Raw genomic sequence first — 13586 nt, forward strand, 5'->3', positions numbered from 1 at the left:
TGGTCCAGGCCACCAAGCACAGCCACGTGCCCTCCCTGCTGCCTGCCCCTCTGTATCCCAGCCTGCCTCCCTGCCCACGGCTCAGCCACCCACAGAAAAGCCAGTTCCAGCAGAGGTCAGTGAAACATGTACACACTTGGACATCAGCATTTTGCAAACACTGCTCCTGGGCACTAGCAAGAGCTCCTGCATCTTTGCTCAAGGACTCTCGGGGTCTTCCTGCCCGCAGGTTCGAGGGCTCTGTGCTCCTTGCAGCAGCTGAGCAGTGTGTGCAGCCTGAAGCCTCAAAGAAACCCACCTTTTATGGTCTTTCAGAACAAAAAGCCCTGGATCACATCACTAGGGAGTCCCCTCTCTCACCAGTGACCCTTTGCAGAGCCCCCCTCCACCTCTGTGTGAAGGAAGAGGACCGAGCGTTGCACCGAGGATGGGAAAGGCCAAACCACAGTAGGACCAAACTGCCCCTCCTCTCCCCCACATCCCTGCCCACTGGCAGAGGCTCTCCAGTCCAAAGCCCCAGGCTGCAGAAACACCCACCAGGCTCTGAGTTACGAGCAGCTCTCAGGAATGCTTTGAAGTGGCTCAAACCAGAGGAGAAAGCACAAGCAAGAGGGATGAGAAGGTGCCGTCCACACTCTGAAGAAACAGTGGGGAATGAAGGGTGGTCCTGCAGGTAAGTCCTTATCCAGGGGCACTGGGTGTTCTCAGTACATCCCTGGCTGGGGCACAGTGGATCTGGTATGGGCCAGCCATGGGAGCAGCCTTCCCTGGCCACAGCTTCGCTCCACCCTGGCTTGAGCGTTTCCTCTCATCCCTGTGGTTTCCCTCCCAGCTCCAATGCCCAGCAGCCGGCTGGGAACGCCCAGGAGAAGAGGCCTTGTGCCTCTCTGGGGCTGCTGTGCCAGAGGAGGGTGAGCTGTGCCGTGCCATGGGGGTGGGAGAAGGGATACCCACTGGCTCTGCCAATTTGGGCACAGACACCCCCTCCCTGGCTTTCCCTCTCTTATCCTGGTCATCCTGCTCATGCATGCTGAGGGTGAGCCCTGTGGGTGACACCACACCGCCTGTCCCCTCTCTCCCCGCTGCTGGAAGCAAACAGTCAGAGTCACAGCCATTCCCGAAACAGCTCACTGCTTCCCAAAGGCTCAGTGTACCTGGGAGCAGTTCTTGGAATCACTCAGACATGCACCACTGGGCGGGATTTGAAGGGAAACTGGGGAATTAAATGGAGTTATTCATTCCTCTGCTTCCCCCTTCCAGCCTCCCCCCCACTCATGGCCAGCAAGGTGAAGCCCACGCCACTGCTCTGGCGTAACACGGGGACCAGCCATGGAACACGCAGGCAGCTCCTGCCCAGCCAGGCAGGATGGGAGGGCAAAAACCGAGGGAAGACACTTTGGCAAGCAGGAAAAGCTCCACCACCACACACACACACACACTCAGGAGCCAACCTTCAGAGCAGAACCGCGTCTCCATGCCAAGAGCTCGGCTATTTTCCTCCCTCTTCCCGGCTCGCAGCTCTGAGCTAACAGGCTCAGCATTCATCCCCCCGCGCCGTGCGGCACATGGGAGCAGAGGGGGGGAGAGGGAGAGAGAGACTCAAATGAAATCCAGACCTAGAAAGCAGTTTCTTTTTCCCCCCTGCCTCCCCCTTCGCCCCCCTCGGCTTCTGCTGGAATCACCGTCTGTCTCGAGGGCTCAGGAGGATGGGGGAGAAAAAAAAAAAAAAGGAAAGAAATGCAGAAGGGAAGCATTGAAAAAAAAAAAAGGAAATAAATAAAGGAATCGGCTGAAATCCACCCGGAGCAGGGCTGTTCCTCCTCTTAAAGTGCAGAAGCTGCTGGAAAGGTAGGAGGGCAGAGGCAGAATATAACATACGAAAAGATCAATAGCCTACCTGAAATCCGGTCCCTCTCCATTACTACGGGATATATTTAGCATCCGCGTGTCACGGCCGTCCCTTTTTTCGGTGGCGTCCCCTTCTTTCCCCCACTCTCCCTCCCTCCTTGCCTTGCCTCCTCCTCCTCCTCTTCCAAAAAAAGCTCTTTGTCTGGTCTAATTTCTTCAATCTGTTGCAATCATGAATGCATCCAAATTACCACATTTCCATGTGCTGATCATATGTTTGTGCTCCAAACTGAAGTAGCTTTGTCTCTTTGAAATGAAGAGTAAAAGAGAAAGAGAAAGGAGGAAGAAAGAAAAAGGGGGTACATGACCCGAAAAATTCTGTAACTCCCTGGAATACTCCACCAGGCACAGGAAAACTGGAAATCCCGAGTCCTCTGTAAAACAGTCTTAAAGCTACAGCATGCGAGTGTCCAGGGGAATGCTCCAGCCTCCACAGCTCCCTCTTAATATCCACCAGGAGATGCTTAAGGAACTTGGCTCCTCACAATAACAGAGCGAAAAAACTCATCCAGCTTCTCAAATCTCTCCCCGCTTCCCCAGTCTTATTTTCCTGCTATTTCCTCTATCCCCTCCTCCTTCCTTGGCTCCAGCATTCTAAAAGAGCGCAGATCCTGCACGTTCCCCCACCCTGCCAGGTCTGAAGTTTCGATTCATGCATAAACTATTCGGCTGATGAAGGCTGACTTCATTCCAAGCACAGCATCACGGGCTGCTGCTGCTGCTACCAGGCAGGACCCGAGCGCCGCACATGTTTACTCGCCCCGTGCAGCCCTCGCAGAGCTCTGCCGCCGGCCCTGGCACTGAGCCCCTGCTTCGCCTCCCTCCCCACGGCAAGGCGGCGATCGGGAGGACTTCTGCAGCCTGCCAAAAGCGATAGTGAAAGTCTCTGCCCCGGACAGAAGCTCTTGGTCTTCTCCTCGGTCCCGCAGTGGAGCGAAGGTGGGGTTCGAGAGCAGTTTTCCTTCCCCGCGATGCCCGGGCAGGGCACAGGGTGCAGAGGGAGCAGGGCAGCCCTGCAGAGCCCGGTGCTGGATCCTCCTCTGGGATGGAGGGATGTGTGGCTGCAGCAGTGAGCTGGCCCGCTTGGAAACTTCCCCTTGGCTGGTGGCCCGGGCAGGCAGCAGGGACGCTGTGTTAGCACCTCCAACGAGGCACTGCCCACTGCCCACACCACCCTGCACGGCCCTCCTGTGCCATCCAGCGCCCATCCCTGCTGACAGCCTGAGCCACCCAGCCAGATGTGAGGGCACAGCCTCCGTCCCCAGAGCTGGCAAAGAAGCCATCTATCCCACATCCCCAAGGCAGGGGTGGCAGATGCCAGGAGGGAAGGCACAGCTGCTCCACAGGCCAGGTGTGCTGGCAGAACCCTTGTAAGATCAGCATGGTACATGTGACACTTTTTGCCCCAAAACGCTCACAGTTCACATGGAAAAACCCAAGTGTGATAGATGTGACAGAGCCTGGCACTCCTCTCATAACCTGGGCAGAAGGACAGATTGTTTCCCAGCTGGATGAATAAACTTCCAAGGGAAGACTCCAGGCATTACAGGCAGTGTTGGGACTTTTGGACAGCCTGGACCCACATTATATTATATACCTTATAATATACATTATATTGGTTTTCAGTATTGTGGATTTCTCCTGTTCAGCAGCTGATGGACTATCACTGTCCCTAAAGCAGAGGGAGGAACACAGCCAGCACCCAGCCATGGGGTCAGGCCCTCTAGCCAACAGCAACCACTGCACATCCCAACAGACAGCAGGGAGCTGGTGGGAGGCAGCCCCAGGACAGTCCAGTCCTTTGGGAAGTTTCTCCCAGTGTGTTATTCCCTGGGCAAGATGGTTTAGATTCCTTCTCAGATTCCTGTTCATCCACTGTTTGCTATTAAAGCTCTTCGTGTTCCTGCTGCCAGAGCCCAAGGCATTAGAGGGGACAATAAGCAATGTTTTCCCATTAACAGGCTAAACCCAAGTTTCCTGCCTGAGATGTAAAAGGTGCAGAACACAAAGCAAGGACATAGGGCAGCTGCACAGCCCCATACAGCACAAAACCCACTGCACTGCCTCCACCAAGCAGCCTTATTGCCAAGCTCCTTAGGCTGGAGAGGAAGGGAAAAACTCAGGGGAAGCATGGAGAAAGGAAGAAGGTGAATGGAAAGGAAGAAGGGATGGGGGCAGCACACATTTCAGCCTCCAGACTTTAACCCATCAACACCCAGATGATTAGGAAAGATAAAGTAAAGACACCATTTCTTGCAGGGCAGATCACCAAGAGGCACTCAGGGAAGTGAATCCAAACTATGATTAATGCAATTGAACTTCAAATTCATAAAACCTCCAGGTAGATCCTCTCATTCAGACTTGAAGTACTCATGCAAATTTTCATGGATTCACTTTAAAGGTGCAGTCATGTGTCTCCGTTTGAAGCAGAATTCACAAAGCTTCTGTTTGAAGCAGAATTCTCCCAGGCAAACACTGGGGTGCCTGTGTTTGAGAGAGGGGTACCCTGTGCTGGTGATGCCAGCATTGGGGTTTGCTTCCTCCCACTGTACAGTTCCAGTGACACACATGTCACAGGGCTGGAGATACCCCACCTTCTGTAGCTTTTGAGAAGCTCATCACATGCCTGTTTGGTGGTCTGTTCACTGTACAAATATATATAGAGAAAGATAACACATATTCTGTTTTCTAATACTATTGCTAAATGGTTGGGGGGGAAGTCAAGCACACCCAGAATTTAGGAAAGGGACAGAGGAGTCTCTCCCCTGGTTAGGGCTGCCTTCTTGGAGTTCAGGGCCCTCCAGGGCTGACTTTTGGGAAAGCAATGAGGAGAGGGAAGAGGCAGAAGCAACTTTAAGGAAACCACTACTATCTGCTGCAAATATAAACCCAATTTCCATTTGCAAACAAGAATCTGAAACAAAGCAGGAGCCTGGCTCCACTGCCACCCCGTGCTCACGGAGGCTGGCACAGGGGTGCACACACTTTCCCTCCCAGGTTTGGACATTCCCATAGTGACAGCCAGCAGGAAGCACTGCCAGGTGCAGAGAAAGCAAGGAAGGAAATCACAAAAAAAAAAAAAAAAGTAAACCAAACCCTGCTCCAGGCTCAGCTTGAATTTTCTTTCTCTCACACCTCTCCGAGGCTCACCCAGCAACGCCCAAGCCCTTTGCCAAGCCATAACCTGCTTGTTGTGCATGAACACGTAGCTAAGCAGGGCCCATGGATGTGGCACAGATCCCAGGACAGCAGTGGGCAGCCAGGAGGGGCTTCAGGACTGTTGACACTGTCCCCAGCCACAGCAGTGGCCACCGTGATACAGAGGCAGATCTTATTTGCAATTCCTTGTCTGTCTCTCTAGTCTTATGCTGGGCTTATGTTCCTGTGCCATTTGATCCAATAGAAGAGTTATTTTCTTTCCTACCTAGTTCACCCATGCAGTCCCACACTCACAGCCAGCCACCTCCACTAGGGTTTAGCAAACCAGCCAGGTACCACCTTGTAACCCCAGAGCTGAGCTGGGAAGGGTGAGTGCTGCAAGCCCATGCAGGGATCAGAGGTTCAGACTGCACTGACAAAGGTGTCAGGAAGCAGCCAGAGCAGCCAAAGACCTGCAGGGCCTGGAGAGGCAGGAAAAATGGGGATTCAACTGGTTCTTTCACAAGCTCAGCTATCTGCAGTGCTGGAAAGCTGGGAGGAGAGCACAGAGGGGGGGACAGTGCAGCAGAGTGGAGCATTCCTAAATCAAATTATGTTCAGTGAAGCATTTTCACATGAGGAAATACAGGTCCCAACTCAAACAGTGCAATCAAGTGTTACTCCATTATATTCCCTCTATGCCATTTACCCCCAGGCTGGACCCAGCCAGCAGATGACAGTCTCTGAGCCTCCATGGACTGTTTGCTCCAAGAACCTTTCATTTACATTTATATGAGCCTTGGGGATGGGGAAGAAAGAGAACTCTGGCTAAAATTCTCCTTTTCATTTGAAAAGAAGTTAAAACCAAACCAAGGAGATCCTCCTCTTTCCAAGGGAGGTACTTACCCTCTGAATGCTGCCACCCTGCTCTTTGCCAGGTGTTTCTTTGCCTCCCCACTCCATATCCCTCTCCCAGCTGGGCAGACGTGGAGCTGCCCTGCCCTGGGCTGCAGCTCTCAGCTGCTCCACATGTGCTGCCAAGCACTATTTTGCCACTCCCTGGCTATTTCTTATGAAAACCTGTATTTGTTCAACACCGGAACACAGATCACACAGATCCTCCCAAGTTACTACCTTTCCCAAGCCAGAGACCGTGCCCAGCACACAAAGCTCATCACCACCCAGAGCACGTGTGGCACTTGCAGCAGAGGATGTCTAAGAGAGCAGCAGCACATCCTCCCTCCTGTCCCAATCCCATGCAGCCTGAGGTGATACCTACAGAGTGTCCCTGTGTCCTGTCCCATGCCGTGGAAGGATATATCTTTAAGGACAGTCCCTGTCAGAGCTCTCCTCCATGCTGGCTCTCAACCTCTTTGCCTGAAAGCCTCAAACTGCCAGAAATCCCTTGCATAACCTCCCCTGGCTCTCTGCTCACACTTTAACACTCAGGTGTTGAAGTATTAACAGCAGCTGGCAGGCCAGAGCAAGAGGCAAGGCAGGACTGGACCCTCACCCTCCCAGGAGAGCACAGGGAGTTTTGGATAAATATTAACTCCTCCACAATTCCCTGGTTATGTTTTCCTTCCTGGACTCCTCCTTACCATCAGTCTTGCCCTCTCGACACTCTATCTTCCACAACTCACTCCCTGAGACCCCAAAACAGGGGGTTACTCCATACCTGAAGGACTGTGGTCATTCCCCACCAAGCAGTTGCTGGGGGGAGGCAGGGTTCCATTGGGCACTGCTGTATTTGTTGCTCTGCTATGCTCTGGACCCAGCCTGGAGCACTGTGTCCAGCTCTGGGGTCCCCAACATAAGGAGGTGTCCTTGCTGGAGCGAGCCCAGAGGAGACCATGAAGATGCTCTGAGGGCTGGAGCCCCTCTGCTCTGGTCAGGTTGAGAGCTGGGGTTGTTCCCCTTGGAGAAGAGAAGGCTCCCAGGAGACCTTAGAGACCCTTCTGGTACCCAAAGGGACTCCAAGGAGATTGGAGAGAGACTTTGGAACAAGAACGTGGAGTGACAGGACAAGGGGGAATGGTTTCACACTGACAGAGGGCAGGGTTAGATTAGGTATCAGGCACAGGTTGCCCAGGGAAGTGTTCAAGGCCAGGCTGCATGTGACTCTGGGCAATCTGATCTAATCAAAAAGCTGCACAATTTCTGGGCACTTTACACACAGGCAGCACAGGAGAGTGGGATGCAGCACTCAGCTCCTCGGGCGTGGAGGGGAGACCTCATGCAATGACAAACCTGCTGAGATGGTTGTTTCACCTTCTCAACATATGGATTTTCAAAGTATTTCTGTCTATTGGGAAAGCCACAGGAAGGGTTGGATTTCACCATGTTATTGTATTGCAACACAGAGATGCTGCCTTGGTAGGATGAAGCAACAAGACACCACCATCATCTTACCTTGCCTTAAGTTCCCCTTGCTGGAGAAAGAATGATCCACTGAAGGAAAGAAAATACCCCAGAACTGTGCAGCAGACCATATTTTCATTTAGCAGCAGAATCATCCAGGCCTGGACATTTCTCTGAACATCCTAAAACCCTTTTGGCCAGAAATGAAACTACAAAAAAAAAATAAACCAAAGAGGGACTACTCCATTAGGTTGGTCAATCAGGAATATCCCTTGCTACTGTTGCTTTTTTTGGAGCTCACTCATTGGTTTCCCAGCCACCAAAATTTCGGTAGAGAGACTTCACACTTTGCAGGCCCTCCCTGAACATCTACAGTGCCTTATCCACTAATCCTACTGCAGAGCTGCTTTCCAAACAAGCCATCCCTGCAACAGAGGGCAGCCTCTCCTGCAGTCCTAGACACCAGATAAATATAGCAAGGAGTAAATCCATTCTCTCTGCCTAAGGTACAATTAGGAGGTTGGTAAACACCGGCCACCACTGGAGGTACTGGCCTTGGAGGCTCAGAGGATGCCTGTGGTGGGCAGCCAGGGCTCAGGAATTGGTCTCTGCCCATGTGGTGAGGGACACCAGGCTTTGAGGGGGAAGAGGGAAAGCTGAGCAGCCACGAGCTGGCCTGCCAACATGCCCAACAGCAATTTGCAAACTGACGTTTCAGCAACAAAAAGATGAAGAAAACAAACACCAGGAAGAGACACATGTAACTGAGAGAAATGTGACCACACACAGCTTCTTAGGTAACCAACACTCATGAGTGAGCACATACACACCAGGCCAGGACTCACCAGCCCTTCTTCCTCCTTTCATTCATTTCCCCCCATTCCTGAGGAGGACGGTAGATGCTGTACCCTGCACACTCACACTTCCATAGCTGTCCCATTCCTCCAGTGCCCTGGCTGGAAGTGTGTCCTTTCACTGCCACCAGCCCCAGGAGGGTTCCCTCCACCTGCCCCATCAGCTCCTGCACAGGCACCTTGAGTCATCCACATCCCACCACAGCTGTGCCCTCACAGGCTGGCACAGATGATAATGAATGTATTTCTTTCCTAGCACACTGTTTTACTCTAGAAGACTTGACATTTTTTTCCTCTATCCTTCAGAATGGGATGAGACAAACAGATGAGACAAAACCACAGTCCACTGCCATTCTGCTTCCCTGCCCTCTGCTGCAGGTTGATGTGAGGCTCTCTTTGAGAGGGCACTAGAAGCTTCCTGCAGAGATGTCTGGTCCTGAGGTGATAAATAACCTTGCTCAAGGACTGCTGCTCCTGCCCTGGAGGAGCCACACTCTGCACTTCTACATCTCCTTTCCTCGGGGGAACCCTGTGGGTCTCCTCAGCACTCATCAACAAATCTGCATCACACTCCAGTGAGGAAAATTGTTATCTCAAAACACAGACAGCAGCTGAAGCCCCAAAAGTTACCGAGCATTAATGCCCTGGTCACTCCTGAACCACTGATTTGTATCTTACATTTCGGTTTCCTCACACCAGAGCCCACAGTGCCAGGTGCCGTAGGAAGAAAGCACCAAGAGATCTGCCTCCTCACTCTGACTTTCAGTAGCCTTTTAGGATTAAAAAATATTATACTTGAAACTGGAGATGAATCGCGGATGTTGTAAAGGAACAGGACAAGCAGAACATCCCCCCACCAGCACAGGCCCACGGCACCCATCACTATTCCTTAATTTCTCAGCTGTGCACCCGGGCGCCCACGCTCCCTCAGTCACTGTGAGTAACACACAGCTCTGCTGGCAGCACGTGGGAGCCCCACAGGACTGTCCCAGGCAGCTCAGAGTCCACGTGTCAACGTTACACAAGCACCGCCCTGTGTGTGTCCGTGCAGGAATCCAGGCACCTGAACTGGGAGCAGCCTTTCCGCTTTAACAACGTGTTGCCTGGAGCTGGAATCACCTACAGAGCTGTGCTGCTGCAGAAGGGACTCTCCAAGCTTTCCTGTGACCAAGTTTCACCCTCTACTGCTTTGGCCTCCGGATAAGAAAGGCCATGTGTGATGAAGAGGACACGTGTCAAGTGAGGGTTTGTCACCAGGGAGCTCGTGTGCACGGGGACACTTTGGCACGGAGACCAGAACAGCTGGAGTGACCAGTTTGGTGCTTAAAACAAAGGGGAATAGAGGCTGCCCAAAGAAATTCATATGACCTCATCTAAGGACACATCCAGAGCAATGAGGCTGCAACCACAATCTCCAGTTAACCCCTCAGCTGCTTCACCACAGTGAAAACACAGAATCTTTGGACAGTTAAAGTTGGAAAAGAACTACAAGATCATTGAGTTCAACTATTAACCCAGCACTGCTGTGTTCACCACTAAACCACGTCCTCGATTGCCACATCCACACAACTTTTGAGCACTTCCAGGGACGATGGCGATTCCACCGCTTCCTTGGGCAGCCTGTTCCAGCGCCTGACCACACGTTCAGTGAAGAAATTTTTCCTAATATGTAATCTAAACCACCCCTGGCACAACTTGAGGCCATTTCATCACACATCAAAGAGACGTTGACATCACACTGCAAAGAGATGATGTGAATCTCCCCAGCCTCCAGCTGGACCAGAAGTACTGCACACACAGCCTGGATCCCGCTGGATGCCAGCGGGAAGCTACAAACAGATGGAGGATAAGCTGCAGGTCTGGATCAAGGTTTACAGGAGGGGGTCCCAACCTCAGCCTCCTCAGATAACACGAAGACACGTGGAGGGCTGTGCTGTGAGTGGGGGTGCCCGTGTCTGAGCTGCAGATGTGTGACAGTTCTGACAGCTCTTCCCTGAGGAAAAACCCCTCACACACCTAATGGTTTTTATAGCACTCCGAATTAGCTTATGTAACAGCCATCATGCACGCTCCACTGGAGAGCCCCCGGCTTTTGACGTTTCTTTTGTTTATTTCCACTATTCTGGTTAACCCACAACCTCACATAAATGAATTTTTAGAGTTAGTCTCTTACAGACTCCAGGCATAACAAGAGGAGTTGGTCCTCAGGGCAAAGTACTAAATCAAGTGAGGGAAACAGCAAGATCTATTGCCATATCTACCGTGAATTTGGAGCATCCCAAATTAGTGAATGCTGCTGATATCCTGCTGTCCTTGTTAAAGTGATAATGTCAATTTAAGCTGTGCCCATCCACCTGGCCACTCATCTTTCCATTGTGCCCAAGGGGAAAGATCCCCAGATTCACAGGCAATGCTCAAGGCACAGCTTTCAGCCTCTCTCTTTCCCCCAGCTATGAAATGGGAACATCAATAACTATTAAAAGGCAAAATGCAAGGCTTGACCAGGGAAAACCAAAATAAGACGAGAACTATCTGTGCCTATCTTGTTGATATTGTAATGTAAGACTATAATCTCTCCACTTTTATTAACCCCAGGTACCAGCTCCTGCAGAGACCTCCTGGGTGCCCTGGGCAGCATGGCAGTGCAGTGATATTGTGGTCAATGGGGTCCTAGAACTTGTGCCCTGAGCAGAAGGCCACAGGCTCACACCACAACCAGCACCTTTGAATCACCTCACTCCTCCTGCATCTCCAGCCCACACTGGTCCACCCACTGTGGCTTCTGGCCCATCTACCACCATTATAAAGGTGAATAAGGGGCTTGAGCTGGTGCAAACAACATCTGGGATGGGAGTGCCTCTGCTTTATACCCAAGAGAAGTATTTAGACAATACAAGACAAACTGTCCCAGTGAAGGTTTCATGACATCAGCCAGTGCCCCTTTCTAACATAACCCAGATAACTGGCCTTGAGCTTCGTGCCTCTCCAAAATTACGCCCTACCCTTCCAAAAAGCACTGAGACAAGTTGTGGTTGATCCTCAGCCAGCTGCTGATGATGCAGAAGTGGGGCTGCTGGTGCTCTTGCTTTTTGGATGGAAAAGCCAAGCCTGCCCTGGACCGCAGCTGGTCCTGGCAGCCTGCCCCTGCTCTGCTCCGGCCGGCTCCAGGCAGCCACACAGCCAGACAAAGGCTGAAACAGGAAAGCTGAGGCACCTGCTCCCCTCCCACCCCTTTGGGACCTCTCGTGAACAAAGCACCTGACCCACAGACAGCACTGGTGCAGGAGCAGCGCTGCTGAAACACAACTGGGAGGCATCGTCCTCCCTGCGATCACCTACGCAGAAAAAAATATGCTGTTTCAGCCAAATTAGTAAACTCTACCTTTTAAATGGACCCTCTCCTGTATTATCCCTGCCAGGGAAGTTCCTTCCTCTTAGCAAAAAGTGAATTGTAGGCTGGAAACAAATCAAAGTACAGAGCACAGCTGGCTGCCCGAGAGGAACATGATGCCGATTTCTTCCACTCCAGCTGCTCTGGGCTGTTTTCTGGCTGAGTGGGGAACACACCACTGCTCCGGATGGCAAGTGTCAGCAAATACTTCTCTCCTTCAAATTCATCAAGTACAGCTGAAGGAAACCGAAGCAGGAGTAACTTCCCTGACACGCCATTCTTAACTTGTGTGGTTAACACGCTGGAGGGATGGGATGCCATCCAGAGGGATGTGGACAGGCTGGAGAGGTGGGCCCACGTGAACCTCACAAAGTTCAGTGGGGCCCAGGGCAACATCCCATACCTGGGTCAGGGCAATCCCAAGCACAAATACAGGCCGGGCAGAGAATGGATCAGGACTGTCCCTGGGGAGAAGGACTTGGGGATGTTGGTGGACCAGAAGCTCAACATGAGCCAGCAATGTGCACTGTCAGGCAAAAAAGCCAACCCTGTCCTGGGCTACAGGACAACAATTGTGACCAGCAAGTCAAGGGAGGGGATTCTGTCCCTCTGTTCAACTCTCCTGAGACCCCACTTGCAGTGCTGCCTCCAGCTCTGGGGCCCTCAACACAAGAAGAATGTGAAGCTGCTGGACCAAGTCCAGAGGCCGTCATGGAAACGCTCCAAGGGCTGGAGCCCCTCTGCTCTGGGACAGGCTGGGAGAGCTGGGGTTGTTCAGCCTGGAGAAGAGAAGGCTCCAGGGAGACCTGAGAGCCCCTTCCAGTGCCTAAAGGGGCTCCAAGAGAGCTGGAGAGGGACTTCTGAATCCCACCTCACTGGCTTACCTGGGACTATGCACCAGGCTCGTACAAAACAAAAACCACAGCTCCAAAGCCCTGGAATTGTTGCTCACTGAGCACTTTTGGATGCCAATGCCATATAACCGCTTTCAAATGGACAAGAAAGTTTGAGTCACAGAATGAGGTTTCCAAGAGAGGCCAACATTAATTCTCCAGGTTCCTGCCCTTACTACGTGCCCCAAGGCAATACATGGATGAAGCTACCTAGACCCCAAGAGCTGGTGGCTTTGGAAATGCACGTCATCCTTTTCTTTGTTTAGGGTGGCAAAGAGCCCAAAGCAACCAAGACCCCTCTGCAACGCTTCACTTGCAACCACTGCTCTGTCATCCCAACCCCAATTTATCTTTTACAGGAATAAAAGCTTCTGGGTGCGAGGCCAGATGTGCAGAGGGGAAAATCTGGACCTGAAACAAGGGGAAATTGAACTGCAGTTATATGGAGTCATAAATATTTACTGCAATGTAAACCAAAGGACTGAACTGCTCATTTGATTTTTAACTTGAAAAAAAAAGATTAAAATTTACAAGGTCTCTCACCAGAAAAGTGGAAAAGTATATAATTAGAGTCTAAAGAAAACAAGCTTGAACAAATGTACTGTGCCTGTCAATTTAGATTCTCTACACCCCAGTTCCCTTTGGAGCTGCACCAATTCCCCCTTCTGTCCTCAGACGTATGTATATGGAAACACACAGTGCCAGGGCTGAGACAGCAGCTTTGTTTTTGCATATGTAGAAGATAAACACACACTACAGCTCAAAACTACCAGCTCTGCGCTGGTGGCCGACTTCTGAAGCGTCAGCTTTAAAATGCAGCTCAGTTCTTCTGCCCTGACCTCTTGCTGCCATGAAGCTTTAGCACTCACACAACACCGCGACTCCCCAATAGTTATCACCCAATGCATTTTTCCTGCCACTTGACACCAGTTTGGGGTGCTCTGACCACAGTTACATCCTCCCAGTGACACATCACAACATGAGGGTTGGAGGTGGTGACGGTGCATGGCTGTGGAGCTTCAGATGCAAAGCAGGAGAGTG

At 51.7% G+C, this 13586-nt stretch overlaps 1 protein-coding gene across 3 annotated transcripts in view; it reads right to left on the reverse strand.

Annotated features, from left to right (window-relative positions):
- Window positions 1-13586, reverse strand: part of SEPTIN9 (septin 9) — a 135782-nt gene that overhangs the window by 96480 nt on the left and 25716 nt on the right. Inside the window, exon 1 of one of the 3 annotated variants that reach the window (XM_027715685.2) lies at window positions 1898-2170. The exons of 1 other annotated variant lie outside the window; for it this stretch is intronic. In XM_027715685.2, the coding sequence (XP_027571486.1) occupies window positions 1898-1919 (22 nt within the window). In that variant the 5' untranslated portion in view covers window positions 1920-2170. Of the gene's footprint in view, window positions 1-1451; window positions 1584-1897; window positions 2171-13586 lie in introns of those variants that run through there. One more of the 3 variants, XM_027715681.2, reaches the window with a different exon arrangement.

This window comes from Pipra filicauda, unplaced genomic scaffold (assembly GCF_003945595.2).
Source record: "Pipra filicauda isolate LSUMZ 115617 unplaced genomic scaffold, ASM394559v2 scaffold80_size11013439_pilon, whole genome shotgun sequence".
Taxonomy (NCBI): domain Eukaryota; kingdom Metazoa; phylum Chordata; class Aves; order Passeriformes; family Pipridae; genus Pipra; species Pipra filicauda.